This window comes from Hypomesus nipponensis, chromosome 26, assembly GCF_054491055.1.
Source record: "Hypomesus nipponensis isolate SF chromosome 26, ASM5449105v1, whole genome shotgun sequence".
Lineage (NCBI taxonomy): Eukaryota > Metazoa > Chordata > Actinopteri > Osmeriformes > Osmeridae > Hypomesus > Hypomesus nipponensis.
In genome coordinates, this window is record NC_140386.1 from 8,266,864 (window position 1) to 8,286,337 (window position 19,474).

General features: G+C 45.0%; 2 protein-coding genes across 2 annotated transcripts in view; one reads left to right on the forward strand and one right to left on the reverse strand.

The window, feature by feature from the left end:
* The first annotated feature begins 6,777 nt into the window (after positions 1–6,777).
* pkn2b (protein kinase N2b) lies at positions 6,778–18,709 on the forward strand. Its single transcript, XM_084692410.1, has 22 exons — positions 6,778–7,214; positions 9,405–9,705; positions 11,061–11,215; positions 11,637–11,760; positions 11,920–12,074; positions 12,370–12,583; positions 12,918–13,100; positions 13,229–13,338; positions 13,840–13,983; positions 14,119–14,194; positions 14,289–14,463; positions 14,876–15,014; positions 15,242–15,366; positions 15,454–15,523; positions 15,837–15,928; positions 16,100–16,276; positions 16,366–16,428; positions 16,535–16,611; positions 16,703–16,845; positions 17,054–17,161; positions 17,306–17,386; positions 17,492–18,709. The coding sequence occupies exons 1-22, from the start codon at positions 7,191–7,193 to the stop codon at positions 17,693–17,695; spliced, it is 2,940 nt and encodes a 979-aa protein (XP_084548536.1). The 5' UTR covers positions 6,778–7,190; the 3' UTR covers positions 17,696–18,709.
* The window catches only part of LOC146221304 (kynurenine--oxoglutarate transaminase 3), a 29,959-nt gene continuing 29,194 nt past the window's right edge, over positions 18,710–19,474 (reverse strand). The window contains exon 15 of the transcript XR_014750738.1: positions 18,710–19,468. The gene's annotated coding sequence lies outside the window, so the exon portion shown is untranslated. The remainder of the gene's footprint in view (positions 19,469–19,474) is intronic.

Below are 19,474 nucleotides of genomic sequence, written 5' to 3' on the forward strand. Positions count from 1 at the left end.
GGGAGGACTTAGTCTATCGATCAAGCCTCCCCTATCACGTCCTAACAGAATTACGGGGGCATGTCGTCAACCCTGATGGTAATGTACACGAGTGACCAGTATAAACGCGAGCAAGTTCAGCATTCACAAGAGTCCCGAATACATTTTTAACAGCGTGAATCGAGCCATACAGATGATAACCGGATCAACTTTTCCGTTTCTTTTCCTGGAGACGACTATAGTATCGTTCCGTGATGGTGTTTGGTATGATGCTGGGGGAGGAGAATCCTTGTGGGCATGTGGTCAAGCAGAGCCACAGAATGTTTTGCCCGTGCCTCATGCGGTGCAGAGAAAGGGCAAGGGTAGATGGGAAGTTTAGGTACACAAAAGCACCACTATATTGCAAGAGGACTTTAAATGTCACGAATTGTGCCAAAGGTTTGTATACCTCTCAATATTAACCGGATACTGGGAGAGAAAACTTGTGTTTGTAAAATCATGGTGGATACATGGCATTAGATTAAGGAACATTTCTAGGCACACTAAATGCTTTGAAACAAATCAGCCCAAGTCACACATCCTTGCCCGTGGATTTTAATTGCCCCCAAACGCTAAAATGTGTGTAAAATTAGGAGAGAGTTAAAAGGATTAACGGTATCTTAAATGGGTGACAATATTTAAATCAGCAGTTTATCTATGTCTGGAGAAATGTGGCAACGATGGTAACAATAAATATGAATTAGCTATTCTATTAAAGTATACTCTACGTCCCTGGAATGTGTTAACTATAAAAGCTTTAATTTCACTATCGTCTGAGGGATCTAACACCAATTTGTATTCTTTATGAGATTCCTCTCTGTGGCTGCCAGGGAAAGTCTTTGAAAAACAAATTCTTGGGAATTAAAGAAAAAGGATTAAAATATCATTAGGCACTGCCTAATTGAAGTCAATTCTAAGCAAACTTGAATTCAATTTCTGTTCATTAAATTGAGCGTTCTCTGCCTTTCTCCAATCATAGCTTTGAGCTTACAGAACAGAACAAGGCGCTAACTTAAAAATTATTAAATTGAAGGGAGTTTATTTGGCCTATTTGGTGTGCCAGATTGCTTTGATTCTGGCTCAGGGCAGAGGGATGAACAGCTGGAGGGGATATCAAATTGAAACCAAGCCTCAGAAAATTGAAGGAAACGTGAGCGTAATAATATTTAATAATTAAATTCCCACAAACAATGGCAACTGAATGAAGTAATCTGCAAGAGTGCGCATCGTCATTTGCATAATTGACACAGTCCCCCTCTTCCCCCTCCTGTAAATGAATGATGAAGACAATAAAAGATGTTGCTAAAATTGGGAACAATAACAGCAAAATTTCATCAAGGCCCCCGCTTTCTGATTAATCTACTCTTGCAAATCAGTGCGGAGGAGAGAGAGAGAGACAGAGAGAGAAAGATGCAGGGAGAGAGAGGGTAGGGAGAGAGAGGGTAGGGAGAGAGAGGGTAGGAAGAGAGAGGGTAGGAAGAGAGAGGGTGGGGTGGAGGCAGGTGATTAACAACAGCAGGGACTGCTGCAGCGGACAACCTGCCCTGCTTCGCTCGGCTCCGGGGGTGTGGGGTGTGTGTGTGTGGAGGGGTGTGTGTGTGTGTGTGTGTGTGAAGGGGAGTGTGTGTGTGTGTGTGGGGGGTGGGGGGGGCGCCTCCACAGGAACAGACCCCTCCCTGCAGCTGCAGCAGGAGCCAGCTCACAGAATCACCCCCTGGATGAGCGCAGCCCCAAATTTCTGCCATCATTTGTATCGTCGTTAACCCCTGTCTCACCAGTTCTGAGCATGCAAACTCATTAGCCTGTGCCCATGTCTTGGACGGGAAAAGGCGAGTTGTATAGTTTCTTGTTTGAGGAGTGCCAAAGATATGAGGCGAGGGACCTTTATCTCTCATTAGCGATAGTCATAGCTGGGCTTGATGGCCTGCCATCAGTATTGCATAGCAACGGTAAACACATCGTCCTGAAGGGTGATGAGCATTCTCATGATGTCTGTTGTGGACCAAACACTGCTCCTCTGCAGGCTCTTTCATGGATCCCTTCGATCGTCTGTGGACATCCCTGATAGGTTGCCATCTACTCACTCAGCTCTCCGACCAATCAGAAGAATTGTCCGTCGCCCGGTGGGAGGTGCATGCATGGAATTTCTGAAAGATTTAGCGGTTGAAAAAGGAATACGTTCAAAAGTTCAAATGAAAAAAACACAGGCCACATCATGGTTTGTTGCACTGTAGGCAAATATCCGAATGCTTGTGTGACATTCTACTATAACTAATCAAGATTTTTGAATAAAGGCCTTTCTCTCAATCAGCATTTTCCATCTCTATAATCATTTAGATAATAATGACCTTCATTATTTAATGTTTACCCAGTCTGAAAACCAAGCATCATCTAGATTTATACTCAGACTATAATGCTCCTAATTGCATTTGTATTTAATAGTCAATTAACTTGATTAAATTCATATTTGAAATCTGATCCGACATTGGTTGAGGAGAGCGGGGGGGAGGGTGGGTGGGTAGGGGGTTGGGGAGAGATTGCTCAGTGGCCTTTTAAGTGAATCAAAGAGCAAAGCCGGCAAAATGACGCACCAGCAATCAGAGAGAGCACTGTGCACTTCGGTATCCACACAACACTGCTTGTGTCACAACCCATAACGTGGTAAAACAACACAGGCCGGAACAAACTCAACCATAAGAGATGCCACCCAGAGCCACACATCCAAACACTCTCCGGTTCCTATGTAGGAATAACACTATGATTATACAGTATTAAAAGTAGGCCTGATACTGATATTGTGGGTAGACGTGTGGTGGTATTGAGGTATTGAAGTTAAATTTGGTACCACATTAACAGGTGCATGCATACTAAGTAGCCCTGAAAAGGGCAATAAAACCGTTTTTTTTTTTACCACAAAACGTAATCTTCTTCGGAGGATGTGATATGGGCAAATTAGGATTTATCCTTCACTGTAAGGGTATATCTGTGACACACAGTGATACTACCACTCTTCACTGCAATGTTGACAGCTCATATGCCATTAATACCATCAAACAATTACAGTTGTGATCGTCTGTGAGTGCTCAAGGTCCTCAGAGGCTTATTGTATTACAGAGTTTTTACTGTTACCCTTCCCTGGGATATTTCTTCCCAGCAACCTCCAATATCACCCCTGACTCCTTATTCCCGCAAGCAACGCCAGCCCATGGCAGCTCTGTTGCAGATTCCACGCAATTAGTGGCCTTAACATACACTGAGACATTCATTTGATTTTAACCTCCTCTGTCCAATTAACAGAATGTAGGTTGGAAAATAAATGGCAGACGCCTGAGCAAATTAATTATGTGTCGGCCAAGCTGTTAGCCTGTGTGCTCAGTACAGGGCTGGCACTGGGGGCTGGCCACACATGCCATATGGCCTGTATGAGGGAGGACATCGTCTGAGGGGGCAGAGCTGCACACCCATTATTCTCACGGATATTTAGCCCTCAGACCTATTTACAGTTTCGATGCTGTACGTCTGTTCGACGTGCCGCATGAGACAGCACGGTGTTAGCATGGTGTACTGTTAAGTCTGCATCCATTTTTTAAATTTGTTTTTATTAGTCGAAACAGATGAACCTACCTAAAAATACTGTCCCTTTTAATTGGTCTTTTGTAAGACAACACAGTTCGGTTTGGTGGGGGGGGGGGGTTGGGGGTCTGAACACAACAGCCAATCCAAAAACTAAGAATGCAAGCTGGGTTTGGATTTGACTGTGCCACGTAACTTTTGGAAGTTTGTGCGGGTTGAGACCATAGCACAGAATCACGATATTGCCAACTTCTACCACAACACAACAACAACAACATTCACCAACCACAACTCATCTAACATCCCGTCCACTCAAAGGCAATTGTGTTGCAAAGGCAACTGTGTTGTTTGGTAATCCTTTCCAAGTTCTGCTCCTGAACATAATCCAGTGATGAGGCTGACACGACAGACGAAAAGGACGTTCTCATAAAGCGTGAGAACACGCACAGCGTGTCATGGCTCGGGTGGCACCCCTGTCACGGAGAACCCACACGTGTCACCGGGGCCCTGACCCGAGCACCTCCATCTTCATGCCTCCCGATAAGGTGTTTGACAAACATGAATCCTGCCATCTGTTCACGCTCTGAGATTGGATCTGCTAGGAAGACAATCCCCTGGAAAAACACAGAGGCTTTGGGTCTTAATCCTTCACTGAATAGGACATTTGAACTTTGAACACTTGTCTTTTTGAACGTTTTCACAGATAGGAAACAACTTCCCTATTCAACATGTGCCGCGAAAACAGGCATCATTTACACAGGCTGGGAGAATCAATTAATATTCGCCAAGATGGACGATTTCCAATGCATGAGTCCAAAGTAATGAGTGGCAGGTGAACAGAGGTTTCAGTTGCAAAAATGACTATTGATTGTAAAATAAATCTCTTGCGCACACAAACAGGTGTAACGGTTTTATCACACGTTTTATCTGTGGTTATAGGCCTACATAAACCTGGATTCAAATTATTATTATGAATGTATGTAAGTTATTAACTGTAATGTTTAACATCAAGTCCTTCTTCAAAACACCTACCATTCTGGCCAGAATAATCCTGCTATACAGACACAGCCAACCATCTAGCAAATTTGTGTGACACTCCAACATGCTGTGCACTCTCAGGAACCAGAATCTTCTTACAGATATGCATGAGATGCTCTTATATTAAAAGTATAAAGTATATAAATATTAAAATCTTTTGAAGGACCTTTCATCGGTAGTCACTGACCTTGGATGAGCCTTGATTCTCAATACAAAGACTGCTGGAAAACAAACCAATTACATTAATGGATTTGTCAAGACTATTATTTAGATATCTATTAGATATACTTTGTCTCCCTCAAGTGGTTATTCATGGAAATGCAACACACCTTTAGTGACTATGAAACAGCCTCGAAAAAAGCCCTATTTTAAAAGAAAATTGTAAATGGTAATTGATAGAATTGACCACTTATAATAGAAAAAACCCTTGATAAAATAAAGCTTATCACATTTATTTTAACAGGAATTTTCTCCTGTACTTTCCTTCTTTTAAATCCTGCTGTTATCCAAACAAGCCATCAGGGGGCGCCAGTGTAGCATGAAAGTATGATTGTGGATTTAACCAACATGATTTTACCTAATCTGCTGATATGCACTTCAAACTCTCCTTGACTGGCTGGTGTGGACTGCTCATTGGGGAGAGGAAGTTATAAAGGGAAGAGGGGGTGGGGCACTGTGACCTAGTCCTCAAGGACCCCCTGTCCTGCATGTTCCAGATGTTTCCCTGCTCCAACACCCCTGATTCATGGTTGTTATCAAGCTGCTGCAGAGCTTGATGGCGACCCATTCATTTGATTCATGTGTGTTGGAGCAGGGAAACATCTGAAAAATGCCGGACAGTGGGCCCAGAGAACCGGGGTTGAAGAGAGAGAAACAGGTGCTTATTGAGTGTGACGGTCCGTTTCTGTGTCACTGTAGTAGAGTTTCAATATGTAGCTTGTAAGTTTGCCTCTGACAGATTATTTCAGTTTGTGACAGCACAAACAGGAAGCTAGAGTATGTTATAGGTATCCCCTGCTTGTAACCCAGTGTGCTAGTGATGACAATAATACTGGCTTTTACTTTATCAGAGAAGCAAATACCGTAGACATTTTTAAAAGACAGCTCAAAACCTACCTTTTTACCAAAGCATTTAACTAATTTTTTGTCTCAGAAGGGCCTTACAACTGGTAGTAGTTAAATTATTGTTTTAACAGATTTGCTTTGCATTCCCGCAAAGATTGCGGCTTGTGTTTGACTTGCACTATTGCTTATGTGTTACATTTTATCAATTTTTGTTGAGTTATTGTATTTTGTCATTCTGTAGTTTCTATTATTATTATAATTTTACTCCGCAGATAGAGTGCGGCTTGTCTGGGTTGTTATATGTTTTAGATCTATTACTTTTATCACTTATATTATTGTTTTTGTTGATTTTATGTAAAGCACCTTGAGCTGCAATTCCTGTATGAAATGTGCTATATAAATAAAGTCTTACTTACTTACTTACTTTACTAGCGCGGTGTGGATTTGATGTACTGTATTAAAATGACTTTGGATTCGTTATTAATACTAGATTTCAGACATCTTTAGTATCCCATTGTATATTTAAAGATGGTGAAAAAATGATGAAAGCAAAGGGAGATTCAACAATTGGAATACAATTGGAATAGGTTCCACTTCACGGTGGTCAAGTCTGCCATAATACCATTGTTCTGAAGGTTGCTGAGGAAGTTAGTTACATGCATAGTACAACTGACCTTGCACTTTTGACTTCCTTTGAATGCAGCAAACATGCTGAACTATATGTTTTCTAAATCTGTTGACAAATATGAAAGAAGAATTATAATATATTAAAGGCTAATCATAATTGTAAGTACTGTGCTAATGACTAAATATGTATGTTCAAGGCTTGGCAAACACAAACAGATTATATTCACAAAGTAGAGTAAAGCTTTTGACCGGCCCAATATAAACTACCTATCCTATGATTGCCTATATGAACCCCAAGATATCCTAGTTGATGAAAAATAAGGTAACAAGTGACAAGGCATATACCAACGATCTACTCTTGTCATTGGCACCTTTTTGATTTGGTAAGTGGTAACCCCCCCCCCCAACCACACACACACACACACACGCGCAAAAACGCACACAGGCACACACGCAATAGCATTAGGAGACTTCCTGGGAATATGCCTGGTGGGGGTGGTGTGTACAGTAGTACAATTGATCACATGACTCGAAGTGTATTCTGTGCAACTGCTGAACCTAATGTTGAACTAAAGTCTCTCAATCGTTAGAGAAGCCTGCGGTAGTGACATTTCGTGCGTCCGAGATTTTAAGATGGTTGTGATTGTTTAATTAGCTCTAGCACTTCGAAAAGGAAATATTCTACAGCACGTTGCTTTTTTAAACTACCGATCATGTCACAGCATAGATATTCTATATCGGTAAATCCAAGGTAAATGCAGGATAGGCGAAGTTTGTTTCCTTATGTAGCCTAATCAAGGCTAGGCTACCTTCAGTAGGACTGTTGCTGCCCCAACATCCTCTGTCCCGAGTTTGAAAGTTGCGAGAAGATGGCGGCGGCCGATTCCCTACAGGTAAGCAACTCCATTCAACTAGATAAATAGATTTAATGGGTTATTACACTTGCTGAATATTTGTCTGCGATACAGTTAGACTATAGACGCACCTACTATACATTCTGGACCCATCATTGTCTTAAATTAAACCACTCCACTTTAAACTCCGTCTGTCCCGGAGATAACAACCAATGTGTCCAATCGGTACCTCGGTCGGTGGTAGTGTTAAACCAGAATGGAGGTAGCCTATAACCTGGTCAGGTGCAGGAACGCCAACTGAAACATTGATCATCTTAAATAAATAATCAATGACTCGACATTTCTCAATTCTGATATTCAGTGGAATCGGTAAATGTGGTGATTGTCAACACGAAGTTCCCTACACCGAAACGTTGGCTGTCCGTTGCATGACAAGAATCGTGTTGTAAACACTGTGGTCAAGCCTAGGATTTATAAGCTTTCTTTTATTTAAGCTGGGATCGATAGTCAAAGCAATTGGCATGCTAAGTGGATTTAACATGGACATACCTACAGTAGGCTAAATGATTTCCTCTGGGGTAACACCACGTGTGTCCACTGTTAGAGTGTTAACATTAGTCAAGCGATAATAAAGTATGGCTTTGTACTAAAGTTCTCTTCGCCCATCCAAGAACAGCTTGTTTTTAGGCAGAGGGGTTTAAGAGAGAGAGACAGGTAACTGAAACCAAAGTCCAAACTAGCCTATCCCTCATATGTTACGCTGAATGGATTGTCTTCTGCTGTTGTTGCCCCCATCTTTGATACAGTATCACTAGAAAACACACTCGTCTTTGAGACGATGAATGGGTGTCTGATTTAAACGTGACGGTGGCAGAAGTCAGGGACTGTTTATCAAGACTAAGGCCTTGCTGCTGATACAACATCAGGATCATGCTGCATAACATGTCTTTCAAGACTCCTAGATCAGGTCTTTTACACTCAATACTGTTGAACAACACCGGCCCGGTGTCTGGATCCCCTGTTGGTTTTTATTTTAAGACCCTAACCGGTAACCCATCCTTAACCTGCCCGTTTACATCAATGGGATCTTATCCAGTCTGAGGGCTTAACAGGATTTGCCCTCTCCAAACTGCTTAACAGCTATTCTGATGTCAGTAGAGAGAAAATACAGAGCATAACAGTCAGACAGACTCTGCTTCTCTTTCTACAGTTCTAGTGGATCCTCAACATTGAGTGAGTTGTGCTGAAAAAGCAGAACTGGTGTGGTCTGTCCAAAAAACATTCTGATCAGGTCTGGGATACTCAACTCAAGTTTTTTTGTTGTCATAGGCTAGGCAAAATTTGTCCTCATGGTGGAGCATGCTTGCATTTATCAGGATAGATAAAAAGCCTGTTTACCCATAACTCAGGTTGAACTAAATGACTCAGTCACCTTGCTTTGTAAATAGAAGTCGTCGATGTTTAAAAGCTACAAATTCATCTTTGATGATGTTTTTTTAAACATAATAAAAATGTAACTAAGCGATAGCCTAGTTGTTATCATAGCGATGTCTCGTCACCCTGTTCCATGGAAAGCAGAGGCTGTGAACACCCAGCTCTGTGGCTGTACGCCTCTAAATCATATTAAGCACACAAACTTAATGTAATCCCTGTTGTGAGTAAGCTTCGGTCTGGCTGTGCTGTAGCCTAAACCGGAGAATAAAAAAATAAAAAAAACACCACTGAAGTCTTGGTTTCACATGAGAGAATGTGGCCTTGCAAGGTGCCACGAACATTCTGAAACCGAACACAGTTCTTAAATGGATGTGGGTCGACGCGAGGAGCGTTCATAAAAACCTGTCACGGTGTGTGTGTGTGTGTGTCTGTGCGTAAGTGCTTCGGGCCTGTGGGGGCCCCTGTTCTTGTAGTTGTCGGGCTAGCGATGTGTTCCCAGGCATTCCTTGTCATTGGCTGGCCTGTGCTCTTTTGTTGAAGTCAGCTGGTGTGTTTGAGGTCATTGAAAAGGAGTTCCACTGGCGAGGCTTTCCAGCCGCAGATTAGCGTCCACTTTAGATCGTTACGTAAGCACAGCATGACGCCGCAGACAGATTACCAATCTATGGGTGAGTCACTGGGGAGAAATGGTGGCTCATTAGGTGACAGACCTCATATTGGGGTTGATCTATGACAATTTCATTGGTAGCGAGACCGGATCAAAATAACCCCCCCCCCCCCCCGGTTTGTTTCCAGGGCGACAGCAGGAGTCACATGGTTTGCGAGCGTCTGGGTCTGGGCCAGAACCTGGACCTGTCGGACACCATGGTGCAGCAGAGACTGGAGGAGATCAAAGACCAGATCAAGAGGGAGATCCGCAAGGAGCTGAAGATCAAGGAGGGGGCGGAGAACCTGCGCAGGGTCACCACCGATAAGAAGAGCCTAGCCTACGTGGACAACCTGCTGAAGAAGTCCAACAAGAAGCTGGAGGAACTCCACCACGAACTGCAGGAGCTCAACGCCCACATTGTGGTGAAGGACCCAGAAGACCTGCCAGGTGTGTGTGTGTGTGTGTGTGAGTGTGTGTGTGTGAGTGTGTGTGTGTGAGTGTGTGTGTGTGAGTGTGTGAGTGTGTGAGTGTGTGAGTGTGTGAGAGTGTGAGAGAGAGAGAGAGAGAGAGAGAGAGAGAGAGAGAGAGAGAGAGAGAGAGAGAGAGAGAGAGAGAGAGAGAGAGAGAGAGAGAGTGAGAGTGAGAGTGAGAGTGAGAGTGAGAGTGAGAGTGAGAGTGAGAGTGAGAGAGATGGCCAGACTTTTCTCTTATTTTTTTCTTTCTTCATACTTTTTCTATCGTTGAACCATTCAGACACGTTGGTTTTATCTGTGTCCTGCTGTTCTCTCTCTATGTACTTCCTCACACTTAGCATGTGGACTCCTGCCCTGCTCCACATCAATCACCATTGCGTAAGACTCAGTCTTTTCCCACTGCTGGTTAGCCTATAAAGGCTTGGCAGAGTTTCAATGTCCCACAATAAATCACATGTCCTCAGTAAGCAAATGAATTTGGTGAGGAGGAACCAACAGTTGGGTTTGTGTCACCACTTTGATTACATCAATTTATTCCTTATATCGCAGGGAATATGTTTACATATTTACATTTCAGTGAGGCCTTTTGAAGATAAAGAGATTATGAGAAATTGGAAGTATTGGGAAACCCAGATTAAATGTTAATTTAGCATTTAATAATACACATTTGAATTTACATTTCTTTTTTTGCGATAATGTCATAATCTTGTATGCTTTAAAATGGTCGAAGGATTTTGCGTTGAAGGAAAGGATTGTGCATGCTTTAGTTTTGAACGTGAGGTCACGGGAGGAAAACAGTGTTGTATTATTGTGTTTGTCCACGACAGGACTCTGTTTGTCAGTTACATAACTTTGCCCCTGATTTTCCATTTCACCTGGGAAAGTTTGACAGAACCCTGTATTGTACCCACGCACACACACAAACAGAGCTTGTCTACACAAGTCCTGAATATGTCGGATCGTTAATTGCGTTCCTCAACTCTTGATAAAAAATATGAGCGTGAACAAATAGTTTCACAAGACACAATCAAGGCTCTCTGCATGTTCTCGTGTTATGACTTTTGAGAAGCTTGCACCCTGGCCTGTTCCACTGTGAACTTCTGTTCCCAGGCCTGGTTTCTGACTGGTTCCCTCTCCGCTAACCTCTCCGCTAACCTATCGAGCCATGACGTTTTCAAGCTTCAGCACACTGCAGTCTGGTGGAGAAAACAGACGCAACTTAGCATCAGCTTTCCGTCATTCTTCTCCTGTGATCCGATCAATCAGGGCAGCTAAACCAGGGGCGAACCACCTTCGGACTTCCCTGACCTCCTGTTGTGTTGTGTGTAGATTCTATGTGCCAGGATAACCCAGACACCCCCTGCAGCGAGTCGAAGATGAGCAGCAGTAGATTAGCGGCCCTGAAGAAGCAGAACGACATCGAGTTGAAAGTGAAACAAGGGGCGGAAAACATGATCCAAATGTATTCCAACGGATCCTCCAAGGTACCTCCATCCTACCCAGCTCGTGACTGTTTGTTTGTGTCTGTTTGCATGTGGCCAAGCCTTGGTTTATGACTGTATTCCAGTTTTAAGGCCAGCTCCCTACCGCCCGACTATACTGCACCAACTGCCCTTTTGATTGTGTTTGAATTTCCTGTTCCTCCGCGTTGCTTGCAACAAAGGCAGGCAGCAGTCATTTGTTTAAGAGCTCAACCCCTCCTGTCTGAATGGCAGAGGGAGAGGTCTGCAGGGACTAAGATACTATACAGCATGGGGAGGGTGTGGGCGCGAGCGAAAGGTATTCTCCTCCAGAACCTTTTAACATTTTACCGTGAAGGTCATTGGACAAAATGAGAGGACTGTGCAACCTTTTAGTCCCTGGAATATGTGCTGTTGTGTGTAAGTTTCAAATGTGCCTCCGCAGGATCGAAAGCTGCTAGCAACCGCCCAGCAGATGCTCCAGGACAGCAAGACGAAGATCGAGTTCATCAGGATGCAGATTCTCAAAGCCAGCCAGAACAACGACATGGTCTTTGAGAACAGTGATGGTACGGTCTGGACTAAGGCCCTTTTCACCCGGCATGTTTTCTAAAGCGATCTCAGAAAGTTTCCATAGACCTTACAAGTACAGTTACTGTACAGTTACAGGAAATCGATATACATAACATTGATCACATGACATTGATCACATGACTCTGATCCCACAGTCTCTGTGGCCAAACCCATGGCGAGTGCTCTGGACATGAGGTTGGAAGAGTTGCGACATCACTTCCGGATTGAGTCTGCTGTCGCAGAAGGTGCCAGAAACGTCATGAAACTGCTGGGTTCTGGCAAGATCACAGAGAAGAAGGCTTATTCTGAGGTGATCCCCATCCTAATCCCTGTCTCCAGTGCCTTAATCACTGTTCACCACTGGGCATCACAGGTCTCTGTAGAGAATAAGCAATGTTGTGGTCCATTAAACTCGAATATTGAGATGGAGGAGTTCTATGAAGACGTGACCATCAATCCCTCACACACACACACACACACACACACAGCTAACATCTCAGGTTCAGGTGTGTGTGTCTCACACAGAGGGCACACTTGGTGTTGCGCCAGCGTGGATCGTGAACTGAGTGCGTGTCGTCATGTTTTGCCGCCCCCTCGTTGTCTAGGCCCAGACCCAGTTTAACGAGTCCAGCCAGAAGCTGGACCTCCTCAAGCTCTCCCTGGAGCAGAGGCTGAGCGAACTGCCCCAGAATCACGCCAAGAGCTCCCTCATCAAGGAGGAGCTGGCGCTGGCGGTGTCTCCCCCCTTCAGCCGGCGCCACAGCGTTTACTCTGCCAACAACCAGTACAGCACAGTCACCAAGCCGGCAGCGCTAACAGGTAGGTTCTCACTCCATGACTAACAATGGGGAAAAATAAAACGCGTAAATTCTTCTCTGGATGGGTGGCTTCCGCTAACCAATGCCCGAACACAGGGGCGCGGGGGCCGAATTTAGCTCAGGTCATTTCCTGCATGTCTTCCCCCCCCCCCTCTCTCTCTCTCCCTCCCTGCACTACTGTCTCTCTCCAACTGTCCTATCGAGAGAAAAACAAGCTGAAAAAGAAAAAAAAAAAGGCCTGAAAAATATCTTCAGGTATTTGAAAATATTCAATTACAATCGTCTCAGTAAAACAGTGGTTCACGTGTAGGGCTGTGCTCCCCGTGTCCCTCCAGGCACCCTGGAGGTGAGGCTGATGGGGTGCCAGGACCTCCTGGAGAGCGTGCCCGGTCGCTCCAAAGCCCCGTCCACCTCTCTCCCCGGCTGGAGCCCAGCTGACCGCTCCTCCCTGCTGAGCCGTGCCAACAAAACCAGGGGCGTCAGCGCACGCGCCCTCTCCAAGTCTGACGACCTGTCCAGTTGAGTCGGCACACCCGGTTCCCGCCTCTTGCGCATCTACCGTGACTGCCGATTTGGCTCACGGGAAAAGAGTGAAGGAAAAGCTCTGGTCGATGTTAAGTTTCGTCTGGTGTTTTGTCTCCCTAAGATGAGATCAGCGCTGTGCTGAAGCTAGACAACGCCATGGTTGGACAGACCAGCTGGAGACCAGCCAGTAACCAGGCCTGGGACCAGAAGTTCACACTGGAACTGGACAGGGTACAGCCTTATCAGTCGCCACTCACACACATACAATACAAACCCACACGCACGCAGAGTATAGGTAAACATGCCGAAGGTCTGGATTTGCCTTTTTCAAATATCCTCAGGCTATTGGCTTGGTGTTGCAAATTTCTTTGTAGAACAGCTTCAGTTTGTCTCACAACAGGCAACGTGAGGGCTGCTAGCTAATCTGAAATTGCGCAAGCTCCTCAGACGCCAGGGACAGCCATCGCTAAGTTGCCTTAGTCTCCTCTGACGCCCTCAATAGTCTTTTAGTCAGACATGACTCTCAACCAGTGGGTTGTTAACTGAGGACAAAGTTCTGCTTAACCCTACAACTACCCTACAACTACACAAAACCTACTAGTGTCCCAAACTAACCCTGCTGGATGAGAAGGCTCTACAGTACGTCTATACAGCCATTGAGGGGGCCACGGTTTAGTTTCTTTTGCGGAAAACCGCAATAGAATCATGTTGGATCCTGTGTGTGGCCCACAGTCCCGTGAGCTGGAGATCGCGGTTTACTGGAAGGACTGGAGATACTTGTGCGCTGTCAAGTTCCTGCGGCTAGAAGACTTTCTGGATAACCAGCGCCATGGCATGTGCCTCTACCTGGAGCCCCAGGGCAAACTCTTTGCTGAGGTATGCCACATGCTCTCTTCCTGCTCTTCCTTTCCCGCCAAATGTACCGGTAATGGAACGTACACTCTAATAACCACACGCCTGCATTGTTTGTTCGATATTCGTAATCGTGTTTTGTGGTTTTATTCCGACAAGGTGACGTTTTTCAACCCTGTCATCGAGAGAAGACCTAAACTACAAAGGCAAAAGAAAATCTTCTCAAAACAACAAGGTGCGGTTTGTTTTTGTGTTTTACGGCATGAAGAAGTAGTGTAGGTGTTCTCCCATCGTCCTGTACTCACCTTGTATCCTGCTGCGTCCCTCAGGTAAGACCTTCCTGCGGGCTCCCCAGATGAACATCAACATAGCAACCTGGGGCCGTCTGGTGAGGAGGGCCATCCCGTCCGTCAACAGCTCCTTCAGCCCTCAGGGCACTGAGCTGACCTCTGACCTGGGCCCTGAAACGTACACTGAGCTAGCCCCCCAGCCCGGCTCCATCAGGTGACCACCCTAACCTCTCAGAGAGCCCCCTCCTCTGTTACTCAGATGGAGATATATGAAGATGTACCTTGTCTGTCGGCCAGCTCTTGAACCACCCCCTCATCTCTCTCATCTCTGTCTCTCCCTCATCTCTCTCTCCCCCTCATCTCTCTCTCTCTCTCTCCCCCTCATCTCTCTCTCTCTCCCCCTCATCTCTCTCTCTCTCCCCCTCATCTCTCTCACCCTCATCTCTCTCTCTTTCCACCCCTCATCTCTCTCCCCCCCTCATCTCTCTCTCCCCCTCATCTCTCTCCCCCCTCATCTCTCTCTCACCCTCATCTCTCTCTCTTTCCCCCCCTTATCTCTCTCTCCCCCTCATCTCTCTCTCTCCCTCTCATCTCTCTCCCTCTCATCTCTCTCCCTCTCCTCAAAGTGATTCGACGGTGTCCAGATTGGACTATGACGAAGAGCTCTTTACTCCGTTGAAGCGACACTCTATGGCTCTGGATATCACAGAGCTTCTGGAGACACCAGTGTTGGGGAGAAAAACTGAGGATGGGCAAGAAGTGCAGGTGATTATGGAATGTATTATTAGGGAGATGCCAAATGACGTTGTGTCCTTGGGCAAGGCAGGGAATGTCCCTGTACTTACTGTAAGTCGCTCTGGATAAGAGCGTCTGCTAAATGACTAAATGTATTATATCTGTAGGAATGTGGAGTATTCCATACTTTTAAAATACAAATGTGATTCTCCTTTCTGGGCTTTCTGAAATTACGTTTGGACGTGCTTTCCCCCCAGGATGCTTTGTCTACTTTCGACTTCTTGAATGACAGTAGGAACAGCGTGTTGGGACGATCAGACCAGGAAGTGGAGCTGCCGTCCGAACGCATGCCCGCCGTGACCCAGCACACCACAGAAGCGAGGTTTGCCCTCAGACTTAAGTCTCCAAGTGTGTTTTAGATGTGAAGCACCTGGATGTGAATCTAAATGTGACTGCCTTTCTCGTCTAGACCAGAGTCCCAGTTCAATTTGGAGGACTTCAGATGTTTGTCCGTTTTAGGCCGAGGGCACTTCGGGAAGGTACTGTCACCCTGTCTCACTGACTGACTCATTAACTGTCACCCTGTCTCACTGACTGACTCATTAACTGTCACCCTGTCTCACTGACTGACTCATTAACTGTCACCCTGTCTCACTGACTGACTCATTAACTGTCACCCTGTCTCACTGACTGACTCATTAACTGTCACCCTGTCTCACTGACTGACTCATTAACTGTCACCCTGTCTCACTGGCTGACTCATTAACTGTCACCCTGTCTCACTGGCTGACTCAGGAACGTCACACGATGACATTCCGGTGACAGATTTCTAATCACCTTGACATTCAACAGGTGCTTTTGTCAGAGTACAAAAACACAGGGGAGATGTTTGCCATTAAAGCCTTGAAGAAAGGGGACATTGTATCACGTGATGAGGTGGACAGGTAGGACATCTTTGAAAACGAACCAAGGTTACATTCTTTCTATGTAAAAATGATTGCGGTTACATACTTTGATCCAGCCCATGGTGTTCAGCGGTGATTCGTTTTGCCGTGATCATTAACCTCGAAGGTGATCGTTGAGGCAACGTGATCTGACTTCCCTCCTCTGCGCAGCCTCATGTGTGAGAAGAGGATCTTTGAGACGGTGAACAGCATCCGCCATCCCTTCCTGGTCAACCTCTTCGCCTGCTTCCAGACCAGCGAGCACGTGTGCTTCGTCATGGAGTATGCGGCGGGCGGAGACCTGATGATGCACATCCACGCCGACGTGTTCTCCGAACCCCGGGCGGTGTGAGTAAAGGCCTCCTCCCTCTTCATCCTCGCCACAGTCTGTTAGGAAACTGGCTGTGTCGAACTTCCTCCATCTCTCTGCCCCTCAGGTTCTACGCTGGCTGTGTGGTCCTCGGATTACAGTATCTTCACGACCATAAGATTGTGTACAGGTGTGTTTTATACGTTCAGCAGCCTTACAGAGACATTTGGTCATTTAAAAATGACTCCTGGCCCTTCAGCCTGGCCTTCTGACAAACCTTTGAATGTCCTCAACAGAGACCTGAAGCTTGATAACTTATTGCTGGACACAGAGGGTTATGTGAAGATCGCCGACTTCGGCCTTTGCAAAGAAGGTCTGTAAAACATCTTCAGGTTGTCAGCATAAGGCCGCTCTATTGCGTCATTTTTTTACGTATCTTTTGGATATTTTTCCCCCCCCTGCAGGGATGGGCTTTCAAGATCGGACTAGTACATTCTGCGGCACACCAGAGTTCCTGGCTCCAGAGGTGTTGACAGAGACGTCATACACGCGGGCTGTGGACTGGTGGGGGCTGGGGGTGCTCATCTTTGAGATGCTTGTTGGGGAGGTGAGTGCTTTACCATGGTAACTAAGCTAGCCTGCCACTGTTGTTTTCAAAGAATGTTTGAAAGTTGAGGTGGTGGTGGTCTGTTATCTCTTTGGATTTATTTGCTTTTGAGGATTTTCACAAACCAGAACTTACCATATAAAAACAGTATTCTTTAAATATCTCATACTTGCATCATAATGTTCTTTTTCCCCCCCTATGATGGTAGTCTCCTTTCCCGGGGGATGACGAAGAGGAAGTATTTGACAGTATCGTCAACGATGAAGTTCGCTACCCCAGATTCCTCACCACGGAAGCTATTTCTATTATGAGACGGGTGAGCTTTCATTAAAAGGATCCTGTCTAGTTTAAGATACCGTACTCAGAACATAGGACTTGATATATATGATTGCACCCTGAAAATATTACCGTTGACTGATTGATGCGCGTAATGTGATCTTGGGATCTTTTCCATCCCCAGCTCCTGAGAAGAAACCCGGAGCGACGTCTCGGGGCGGGCGAGCGAGACGCAGAGGAAGTCAAAAAGCATCCTTTCTTCCGAGTACGTCCCCCCCTCTCCCCATACGTTGTTTACAGTCGCAGAAAAACAGACTTGTGTTGATCTTCCTGACCTTTGACCTCCTGTCCCGTGGTGTTTCCTTCTCAGAACCTGGACTGGGACGGCCTGCTCGCCAAGAAGGTCCGCCCTCCTTTTGTTCCCACCATTAAGGGCAGGGAAGACGTCAGCAACTTTGACGAGGAGTTTACTTCAGAGGCCCCCGTCCTGACCCCGCCCAGGGAGCCCAGGGTTCTGACGTCCAGCGAACAGGAAATGTTTGATGACTTTGACTACATTGCAGACTGGTGTTGAAGCCCTCCGCCTCACCACCTCCTCGACACTGTGAACGGTACCAGAGCAGCAGCAGCACCCAGATACAGAACAATGGCAGCACCCTTGGTCGGGTCTTGCTATGATGCTGTCTGGGCCTTAAGGGATTTAAACAGTTTTTTCGGAAGGTTTTTACATCAAATATTTTTTAGTGTACAATTTTTTTAAAGGTAGAGGTCTTCTATCACCCATGTTGCTCTTGTCATATGAACCTGTTCTGCGTCAGCTCTTGTCCATCTTCAAATGAAAAAAGGATGGACTGGGGATCGAATGAATGGCTTGAATTGTGTCTGCTAAAGAACTGGCAGACAAAAAAACGTTGTGATCCAATGACCTAATGTGGACCAATCTTTTTAGTTTTTATTTAAAGATGCCTTAAACATTGACGTAACACCACATTGTAGTAACCATCACTGAAAACCTACCAAAGTTGCCAAATGTTCATTCAATCTCTTTGGACTTGGCCAGGTGTTTCTTGCAAGACTCGATGGTTTCCAGCTTTGGGGTCGAAGAATAAGAATCACCATTACCATTCCATAATGTGTTTTGGTATAATGGAAATTTTATACTATTTTTGTAAGCACACCAGAATCTCGAATCTGATGTATAGTGTTTTATAGAATTCCTGGAAGGAGGTATTTTAAAATAAGCAAAGTGCACAGCTCAATGTTGCAAGTTCAGAATTTTAAAAGGAATGTATATGATAGAGATGTTTACATCATATGGCTTGTTAAAACGGGCCGAATATAAGTAGATCGACACTGTATTTTTAAATGCATTGTAGTCTGGTTATTTTGTTAACGAAATAAATAATCCATGCTGTGTAGAAAAACTGGCTTTTCATTATATTGATTCATGATCTCAAATGTTGACCAGTTTACCAGCACTGGGGCTGATTATGGGATGTCAGATGAATCTCCTGAGAAACAGATGTTGCAGTGAGACCTGATTTCAAAATGGTCCCAAAACTCATTAAATTCATGGTGGACTTTGAAAGTCTGTGGTCTGTCATTTACTTTTGCCATAAGGTTACTGACATTTCACAAAGATATTAGACGTTAAACAAAGTACATTTGAAAAGTGACAAGGTTCATGGGAGAATGCCCAACCAGTTATTCTGGTCAAACTTGTTATACTGTCTTGAACTTCAAACCAAAGGAGAGATTCACATTTAGCCATGGATTACTTTTCAGGGGACCTGACTGACTGCTTAATCGTCATGCCGACCCAAGTAATTAAAAAACGTGAGTTCATATGAATGTAAAAGCATAACACACCTATTTGTTTCATACATTTTGTTGCTTAACTCTTAACCAGAGTGAAAGGACCACACCTCAACTGCTCAGTAAATATAACAGGACATGGACTTTTGCAACTGTCTTTCAGACTGGTGAAGGAGCCTGTCAAACAGGTCCACCAGGTCTAAAAGGTTCATTTGAAAGGAAAAAACTAAACTCCACAGTAACACAGTTCAAACACATACACAAAATAAGTATTTCATGAGGTAAGGATCATGACAGAAGAATACAGATTGCCAAGTCTCCTCAACATGGTTTGTTCTCACATCAATCACACCTAAATCTTCCATCAACTGCAGATCAGTTTTTAATCGCGCTACTTTATATAATGTGTTCAATGGTGTACGTCATGTCACTTTATATATTGTGTTCTTGATTGGGTACTTAACATTCAGGACAGTGGATCCTTAGGACCAGGGCTGAAGACCAATGATTCAGTGCGGGACACAAGACATTCCTGTGT

What these genes read in the sequence shown, in the direction of transcription:
- pkn2b (XM_084692410.1), top strand. Translation starts at nt 7,191, where the DNA reads ATGGCGGCGGCCGATTCCCTACAG. An exon ending in CGGCGGCCGATTCCCTACAG is followed by an intron (nt 7,215 to 9,404) that starts GTAAGCAACTCC and finishes GTTTGTTTCCAG; the next exon opens with GGCGACAGCAGGAGTCACAT. An exon ending in AGGATGGGCAAGAAGTGCAG is followed by an intron (nt 15,015 to 15,241) that starts GTGATTATGGAA and finishes CTTTCCCCCCAG; the next exon opens with GATGCTTTGTCTACTTTCGA.